This window comes from Chiloscyllium plagiosum, unplaced genomic scaffold (assembly GCF_037043375.1).
Source record: "Chiloscyllium plagiosum isolate Xiang-an unplaced genomic scaffold, Cpla_swu_hap1 HiC_scaffold_21, whole genome shotgun sequence".
In the NCBI taxonomy this organism is placed as follows: Eukaryota; Metazoa; Chordata; class Chondrichthyes; order Orectolobiformes; family Hemiscylliidae; genus Chiloscyllium; species Chiloscyllium plagiosum.
The window spans coordinates 62,949,144-62,958,952 of NW_028270159.1; the positions used below are offsets into that span (position 1 = coordinate 62,949,144).

Here is a 9,809-nt window from a genome sequence, read left to right on the forward strand (position 1 = left end):
GGAGCTCTATGTGACTCCAGCCCAATACAGACTTTGTAGACTCCGAGACTCTGGCAATATTGAGGTTTACATTTGCATAAAGGCACCCGACGGCCTTGTATTGACAGTAAAAGCAAGACTTCTTTTCAGACTTTCCCTTCAGACTGAAGGGAAAAGAAATAATGGCCTGACAAAGTTCCAGGGAAGATTTTGAAACCAACTGACTTGCAAAACTGAATGTGACTTTATGGTTCAGCATCTAAAACTGGAAGGTTGGGCTCAGTCTGCTCCAGAGCAGCTGGGAAAATCAAAATGAGCATTCAGCAATTTCCAACAAAGCTCAATATCACACATGTGGCATATAATCTGTGGCAGATGGAACACTGTCCATGCCCAAGTTCCAGTTCATTTGCTTTGTGTTGTAACTTGAATTGCATTTTATAGAAATAGTTCATGGTAATAATTTGGAGGGTTTGTTTCCTTTCAGTGATGAAATGTGAGACACAAATAAAATGTTAGAACTTAATTAATGCGGTACGTTTTTATGATTAACGATTACTTTTATTTTGACTTACCTTTGAGGTGATCTGATAGCTCTCCTTCCATCTCTCCAATGTGTGCATTATAAAGCAAGTCAAAACCTGGGAAAGATGTTTCATTTCATTAGTAGTGTGTGGCAGCCTCACCCATTAAAGAGGCAACCATGTTTGATTGCTAGAAATACTTGGACTGTACAATACCTCTGCTCTGAATTTCTTTCAGAATGAGTTTCAGTTTTGGCTTTGATTCTTGCATTTTCACCAATGTTTCCCAAAATATTCGTTCTCTGCAGCCATTGGTTTTGGTCACTGTGTTCAGAAGATGTTTTGTTGCTTCCTTTCTCTGTTGATGCTCTGACAGATTACGGATATACTGGAATAAAAGAGAAGAACAGGTAAAATAGAAAGGGAAATGGGAAAAGGGAAACAATAGATGAAGGAACGGAATGGAAGAATGAATTGATGGAGGAAATGAGGGAAAAAGAAAGATGGGAAAGAAAGAAACAAAGGAAGAACAATGGAATAAACCAGAAAGAAACAAGAAAAAGAAGAAATAGAAAGGAAAACAATGAAAGAGAGAAAATGATAAACAGCAGTGTCGTAATTGTGAAAAGCTGTTACATTAATGATATTCGATTGGTGAAGAATATTCATCTCAGCACACTGATGAGACCTTGCCTCCACTTGTGAAGAAGAACTATGAGGGAGACATTAGTAGTAGGCAAAAACAAGGGCTGCAGATGCTGGAAACCAGATTCTAGATTAGAGTGGTGCTGGAAAAGCACAGCAGTTCAGGCAGCATCCGAGAAGCAGGAAAATCGATGTTTTGGGCAAAAGCCCTTCATCAGGAATAGAGAAATCTATTGGATATGACATGAAACTTGCAGTTAACAAGTTATGTGATAAACAAAACTGGACTCTACAATATTGGAAGTGGAAGTTTTGGGGTTTGGGTTTGAATCCATAACTGAGCTGAAAATGTGTTGCTGGAACAGTGCAGCAAGTCAGGCAGCATCCAGGGAACAACAGAATCGACGTTTCGGGCATAAGCCCTTCTTCAGGAATCCATAACAGGAATCCTGTTTGAATCCATAACACTTGAACTATGATGCGAACATGAGATCCATGTTGTCACTTTAACAGTTTGTTGTGCATTGCCTTTGATGCTAGAACCACGACACCTTCAATGAATTCCTACATTAAAAGTGGACTAGTTTCACTGCTATATCCAAAGAAACAAAAAGGAAATCCAAAACAATAGATTAGAAATTTTGTAGGAAACATTGAAAAGTTTGTAATTGCCAGGATTTTATTGCAGTAAGAATTGAAAGGATATCAACGGTCATTATGGTATTTGGGGCAATTTGGGTAACTAGTTCTGATAACATCATGAAACTCCAATAATTGAAGTCATAAATATTCTTCAGCTCACCAACAGACACAATATTAACATCACTGCAACTGCATGAAGTGTTGCCTTTTCAACGTGTGTGCTTACAAAGAACAAAGAGAATTTACAGTCCAGGAACAGGCCCTTCAGCCCTCCAAGCCTAAGCCGATCCAAATGTACTGTCTAAACCTGTCGCCCAATTGATAAGCATCTGTATCCCTCTGCTCCCCACCTACTCATGCATCTGTCTAGATGCATCTTAAATAAATCTACTGTGCCTGCCTCTACCACCTCTGCTGGCAACGTGCTCCAGACACCCACCACCCTCTGTGTGAAGTACTTGCCACGTGTATCCCCCTTAACCCTTCCACCTCTCACCTTGAAAGCGTGACCTCTTGTTATTGAATCCTTCACCCTGGGTAAAAGCTTATCTCTATCCACCCTGTCTATATCCTTTATGATTTTGTAAACCTCAATCAGGCCCCCCCTCAATCTCCTTTTTTCTAATGAAAATAAACCTAACCTACTCAACCTCCCTTCATAGCTAGCACCTTTCAGACCAGACAACACCCTCGTAAACTTTCTCTGCAACCTCTCCAAAGTGTCCTCATCCTTTTGATAATGTGGCAACCAGAACTGTACACAGTATTCTAAATGTGGCCGAACCAATGTCTTGTACAATTTTAACATGACTTGCCAGCTCTTATATTCAATACCCCGTCCAATGAAGGCAAGCATACTGTATGTCTTCTTGACCACTCTATCCACCTGTGCAGAAACCTTCAAGATACAAAGGACCTGCACTCCCAGATCTCTCTGCTCATCAACTTTTCCCAAGGCTCTTCCATTCATTGTATAATTCACTCTTGAATTAGTCTCACCTAAATGCATCACCTCACATTCGTCTGGATTGAAAACCATCTGCCACTTTTCCGCCCAACTCTCCAGTCTATCTATACCCTCCTGTATTCTCTGACAGTCCCTTATGCTTTCTGCTACTCCACCAATCTTCGTGTCATTTGCAAACTTGCTGATCATACCAACAGTGCCCTCTTCCAGATCATTTATATATATCACAAACAACAGTGGCCCCAACACTGACCCCTGTGGACCACCACTGTCACCTTTCTCCATTTCGAGAAACTCCCTTCAACTACTACTCTCTGTCTCCTGTTGCTCAACCAGTTCTTTATCCACCTAGCTAGAACACCCTGCACACCATGTGACTTCACTTTCTCCATAAGTCTACAATGGGGAACCTTATCAACTGCCTTACTAAAGTCCATGCATACGACATCAACAGCCCTTCCTTCATCTATCAACTTGGTCACTTCCTCGAAGAATTCTAAGTTGGTAAGGCACGATCTCCCCCGCACAAAACTATGTTGTCTATCACTGATAAGCCCATTATTTTCCAAATATAAATAGATCCTATCCCTCAGTACCTTCTCCAGCAACTTTCCCACCACCGACGCCAGGCTCACTGGTCTGTAGTTACCCGCAATATCCCTACTACCCTTCTTGTAAAGGGGGACAACATGAGCAACCTTCCAGTCCGGCACCTCACCTGTATTTAAGGATGCTACAAAGATATTTGTCAGGCCCCAGCTATTTCCTCTCTCGCCTCCCTCAGCAACCTGGGATAGATCCCATCTGGTCCTGGGGATTTGTCCACCTTAATAACCTCTAGCCTACCCAACACATCCTCCCTACTTGTGTCAGAGTGATCCACTCCACCAAGGATATGCAAGTCCTGGGCCTCCTCCACCACCAAATCCTAACCACCTGATATCTAGAGGAAGAATGTCTCATCTTCTGCCTTGGGACCCCCCAACCACCCAGAATCAATATGGGTTTCACCATTTTCCTCATTTCCCCTGCCCCCACCTTCTCCTAGATCCAACCTTCCAACTCAGCACTGCCCTCTTGAACTGTCCTACCTGTCCATTTACCTCCCACCAATCTGCTCCACCCTCCTCTCCAACCTATCACCTTCACCTTTATCTACCTATTGCATTCCCAGCTACCTTCTCCCCCCCCCCCCCCCCCCCCCCCCCCCAAGCCCAACCCTATCTCTCAGTCCCCTTGGGCCACCCTCCCATTCCTGATGAAGAGCTTGTGCCCGAAACGTCGACTCTCCTGCTCCTCGGATGCTGCCTGACCTGCTGTGCTTTTCCAGCACCAGAGATTCTGATCTCCAGCATCTGCAGTCTCACTTTCTCATACTTAAAATTAAATTGGGCGATTTTTCTTTTTCAATTTCTTTCTGGTTAGTGCAGACATGCTGCACTGAATTGCTTTATTCAGTATCTTTATATTCCTATCGTACCAAACCCACAACCCTGATATTCAATCTACAAACAATCTGGACTTGGAAATATTCTACCTTTCATTCACTGCAGCTGTTTAATAATCCTGGATCCCAATCCTATCGAGAATTCAGCTATATCACATCAAATCGAGTGCAATGCTTCATGAAAGTATGTCGTTCCCAACTTGGCAAGAACAATTAATGACGCAATGCAAATGCTCACCGAGCCACTGGGGAGGAAACTTAATGAAATGATAAATTTGCATGTTATTATATTTCACTTTGATGTCATAATCATTATCTGACTTAGCTTAATGGTTCATGTTTCTAAGGAAGCCTTTCTTCCACCAAGGAATAATTTGTTTTTGGAATCATTAAATGTTTCCTTCACAGCTCTGGTCTTAATTTGTAAACATTTTCCCGAAGGTTTTTTTTTACTGTGGAATAGCAGGCATGATATACTTTTATAAATGTATGTCATTTGTCCAAACATGAAAAGCTCTTCCCTTCAATATGAATTGATAAATTTTCAAGCTGTGGTCATTCTTGGTGACAGGGATATTCACTATGGCAAAACTCTTTACTGTATTCATTACATGTAACTTGTTTTTGTTTTGTTTAAAAATATTTTGTAGTTGTAAGAAACCATTTTGAATGAACTCTGCGTGTTAATTTCAAGTCACATTTACCAGTTTGTTTTGTACGTTTTACAATGTGACACATGAGCACGTGGAAAATCTATATTATGATTTGACTAGAGACCAATTACCTTCACCTAAAAAGTAGACACACTGAGTTCAAGGAACTTAGTCAGTGAAAAAAGCTGAATAATTCTCCAGCAACAAACAGCAACAGATTTTACTTAATTATATTTATGACAGTGGGCCAGAATTTATGCACCGTTTATATTCAACATCCAGAATTAACAAGAGGGAAATATGGGAACAGATTTTGATAGAGCACACTACGGAGCATATTGATTAGCAAAAGTAATTAGAACAGTGTCCAGAGATTTCTCAGCTAAACTCACATGGAACACGACCAAGCCAAGAAAACTTCACAAGGGGTTGTAATTCCTCACTTTCAATGATCTGGACAGGACACTTCTTCAAGAGTCCCTCAACATTATCTGCCTCAGTGACATGAGTGGCACCTAACTGGTACTTGAACTTGAACTTCATAAGGTGACCTGTTTAAAACTTGACAACATATTTCTTATTTTTTTTAGATTCCCTACAGTGTGGAAACAGGCCCTTCGAAGAGTAACCTACCCAGACCCATTTCCCTTTGACTAACGCACTTAACCTATGGGCAATTTAACATGCTCTCTGCTAGGATCTTGTTGCTTGCAGAGCACACACAAGCTATTCTTCTCAGTGAAATATTCATCGTGGCATTTCTTCCATCTCGCTAAAACTGATCTGGTATCCTGACATTCTCTGACATGTGGTTTTCATCATCACATGATTTCATCCACTAACCACGAAGCCACCTCAATAATTTCTATTTTGCTCTCAGTTCGTTATCAGTCCTTCAAGTAAACAACTTTTCATTATTTATTTTTCTTTGAAAAAAATATTGTTTCAGTATTTTCTATTTTCTGGTGCATTTTTATTTTTGTACCCCTGACCCTTACTTTTATTGTTTTTCATATCATTAATGAGATGCACAACCTTGTTACTTTTCCTTAAATTTCCAAAGGTTCCTTCAATTACATGCCCACTTCAATCATTTTACTGATTAATAATAGAATAATGGAAAAATTCTATCATATAACTTACAGCGTAATTTCCATTGCTCAATGAACCAGTTGCTGTTAATGTCAGGGCAATGCTCTCCACCAAGTCTAATATTGCATCCTCCAATCTCTCACAGTAGAATTGGGTAATCAGGTTTAACTCCCTGTCGCTGTAACTATTCAGCCATTGACTAATTCCTTTTCCATCATCGTCTGTCCGAAGAAAGTGAACAAAACATGCAATTAAAAAATCTGATGTAAAAAGTTAAAGAAATATCACACCGAAAACCTTCTATTTTCAACCATTGATACAAAATATTAATTTGCAATAAATAATTGTGCGATTTTACTTGCAGACTCTTCCTGTCTCTATGTAGCAATTTCACAAGGATTAATGGTCTCTTTCTCCTCCTACATGACAGAGTCAAAAACCTAAATTGTTTCAGTTCTCATTAGTTATTTCTAATCACTCTGCCCATAGATATTACACATTTAGGGTAGCAGGCTGAACTTGAACACATTTAAGAATTCTAACCCTGCATCATTGCTGTGTTTTATTAGCATATGTTTCTACCCAGAAGTGTTATCACATAAAAATGAGTTCTTTCCCACTGCAACTTCTTTTGTTTTTTTTGTATAACGAGCAGCCACCACTAGTAAAAACTCATGTGTATCCAATTGATGATTTACAAGCACAGCCTTTTTTGGGCAATGCAATACCAAATATAAACATGGCAGGGGACGTAGTAGGAAGAGAGGGAAGGGATAAAATTGAAATGGAGTTGGACGGGAAATAAAGCACTGTATGCCTCTGTGGTGTTCCATCCCTCTAAAGGCATTGAGATGGATATTCTGCGCCCCATCTCCAAGGACACCCGGGCTTGAATGGAACCACAGAAGGACAGATAGTTACCTCCCTCCACAGCCACACTGCCAAGACCTGTTTACAACCAGCCTGACCATCCAATTGATGTTACGAGCTGGTTCAGTAAACTGAATTTTGTGTTTCCATGTAGCAGGATTGTGAGCCTAGATGATCTCTCCTGCTGCCACAGATCATGTATGAGGGGATAAAACAACTGTTTTTGTTCATAGGTGGTCTGCCCAGTGGCCAAGCACCAAATACCATTCATCTGCAAGTTGTGCTCAGGCTATCCAGTCTCCTGAGATGCCTGCCATGCTGTTTACCATTCTGATAGCCACAGTCACTTCTCAGCCTTTCCTGAAATTGTAACATTCTATCCTGGAGTGTCTGATACTCATCAGGGAATATTGCCAGTAACACAGCTGATCTTTGAACTTTACCTTTTCCATTTCTTCCTTTCATTGAAGTACATTGTATTTGTCCCACATTTACTCCGTCCGTCATAATTTTGCATTTGTTCACCAGCTAAATAAAAGAATATGTACCATTGTTAGACTGATCAAAATGCTGGCGGAATTTTGTTGCTGCTGCTATTCAACAAATGTAAGCAAACTACATTCTAATAACAGCAAAATGATCGTGTTGATATCAAAATGCAATGACACTGAAAATATTTAACTGTATTGATTAGGATGAAGAGTCATCTAGATTCGGAACGTTGGCTTGTTCTCCCTCTGTGAATGCTATCTGACCGGCTGTGATCTCCAGCAATTGTTGTTTTCAGTTCCGATTCCAGCATCTGCAGTCATTTGTTCCCGCACCTTGATTAAGATCTCAGTGTGTTACCTTCTGGTTATACGATTGTCGTAGAGATCGACAGCACAGAAGAAGGCGATTCCGATTTATCCCCTTTTTCACACCTCTCTCAGACAGGTTGAGCAGGTTAATATTTAACCGACACTGTCAACACCCAGCACAGTCGAGGCTTCCTGTGACCCGACATGAAACGGTCTCACTCAGTGGAAGCGTCCACATCAATCCCGAAAGAGCGGGCTCGGGTTTGAGGACACACCTTGAGGGGCTGAGGCAGCGGAAGGAGCTTCCGGGGCCAGACCTGGAGGGGAGTGACGTCACAATGCCAGAGTAACGTTTTGGACAGAAGGGCTGCTGATTGGTCAGTAACGGTCAGATGACTCACTGTTCTTACCTGAAACCTCCATTCACCTTTCCCTCCCCATCAGGTTTAAGGGCAATGGGAGTCAGGCTGGTGGGGGAGCGGTACAGTCCTGGGATTTAGAGTGGGATCTAGACTGCTATTTCTAGAATTAATTGCATGTTTAATGTTCTTTAATGAGATTCTAACTCTAGGGCCGTCTAGTTTGCTGGAAGTTAACTTTAATAGACATTAATTTTCAATGAAATAGTTGTGAGAAGATAAAAATGGCAGTACACTGGGTAGTTTGCTTATCATATCGAATGTGGGAAATAAGAGACAGTTCGAACAGTCATGCCAACCAAACCTGTGGGAACTGTCCAATTGTAGCTTCTGTCAGATTACATGGGTCAGAGTGGGGACACACTTCGGGGCATTCAGGAAAGTAGGTGGAAAGCATCATAGACAGGAGTTTTAGAGTCGTGGACACTACCAAGGTTCAGGTAGGTAGCTGGAAGGGACAGGCAGTTGAAGACTGGGACACCCCTGTGGCTAAACCATCTCCAACATGTATACTGTTTTGGATATTGAGAGGAGAGGAGTGGAGTGGTGGGTAGGGTCCGATCAGGGGATAACAACAGCAGCTGCCAGAACAGTGCAACCACAGCTGGCACTGTTGTTCAACAGGCAGGATCAAAGTGCAGAAAACCAGTACTAATAGCGGTCTCCATAGGCATTTCTGTGGCTGCAAAAGGGACCAGGATGGTGCATGGCCTCCCTTGTTCCAGGGTCAAGGATGTCTGTGAGTGGGCAGAGAACATTGTCAAAAGGAACAATGAGTTGAAGCTGTACAGGACATTGGTTAGGCCACTTTTGGAATATCGTGTGCAATTCTGGTCTCCCTCCTGTAGGAAGGATTTGTGAAACTTGAAACATTTCAGAAATGATTTGCAGGAATGTTGCCAGGGTTGGAGGATTTGAGCTATAGGGAGAGGCTGAACAGGCTGGGGCTGTTTTCACTGGAGTGTCGGAGGCTGAGGGGTGATCTTATAGAAGTTTATAAAATCATGAAGGGGCATGGATGGGATCAATCGACAAAGTATTTTCCCTGGGGTGGGGGAGTCCGGAACTAGAGGGCATAGGTTTAGGGTGAGAGGGGAAAGATAAAAAAAAGGGACCTAAGGGGTAGCGTTTTCACACAGAGGGTGGTGCTTGTATGGAATGAGCTACCAGAGGAAGTGGTGGAGTCTGGTACAACTACAGCATTTAAAATGCATCTGGAATGGGTACATGAATAAGAAGGGTTCAGAGGGATATGGACCAAGGTGCTGGCAAGTGGGACTAGATTAGGTTAGGATATCTGGTTGGCATAGATGAGTTGGACCAAAGGATCTGTTTCCACGCTGTCCATCTCTCTGACTCTGAGAAGCCAAAGAGTGTGGTACAGGTTGGTATGAATAACATAGGCAACCCCTCTGGGGTTCACATCTCGGGATTACTCCATGTGCCAGTGAGGCGAGGAATAGGAAGACAGTGCAGTGAAAAACATTGCTAAAAGGCTGTCGGATGGATGGCTTCCAATATGTGGATCGTTGGAATGTCCACCAGGGCGATTGGGACCTCAACCAGAAGGAAGGATTTAACGCAAATTGGAGAGAAACCAATATCCTGGCAGGGAGGTTTGCTGGTGTCACTCGGTAGGTGTTTAAAGCAGGGTGGGAGAAAGGGAAGACTACAGATGCTGGAGATCAGAGTCGACTGTGGTGCTGGAAAAGCATAGCAGGTCAGGTAGCATCTGAGGAGTAAGAGAGTCAACGTTTCAGTCATAAGCTCT

At 42.1% G+C, this 9,809-nt stretch overlaps 1 protein-coding gene across 1 annotated transcript in view; it reads right to left on the reverse strand.

The window, feature by feature from the left end:
* Positions 1-7,732, reverse strand: part of LOC148146285 (NACHT, LRR and PYD domains-containing protein 3-like) — a 29,098-nt gene extending 21,366 nt beyond the window's left edge. The window contains exons 1-5 of the mRNA XM_087998629.1: positions 7,502-7,732; positions 7,263-7,347; positions 6,001-6,170; positions 720-891; positions 555-620 (exon numbers count right to left, since the gene is read on the reverse strand). Coding sequence (XP_087854755.1) covers positions 555-620; positions 720-891; positions 6,001-6,170; positions 7,263-7,326 — 472 coding nt within the window. The 5' untranslated portion in view covers positions 7,327-7,347; positions 7,502-7,732. The remainder of the gene's footprint in view (positions 1-554; positions 621-719; positions 892-6,000; positions 6,171-7,262; positions 7,348-7,501) is intronic.
* Positions 7,733-9,809: the final 2,077 nt, after the last annotated feature.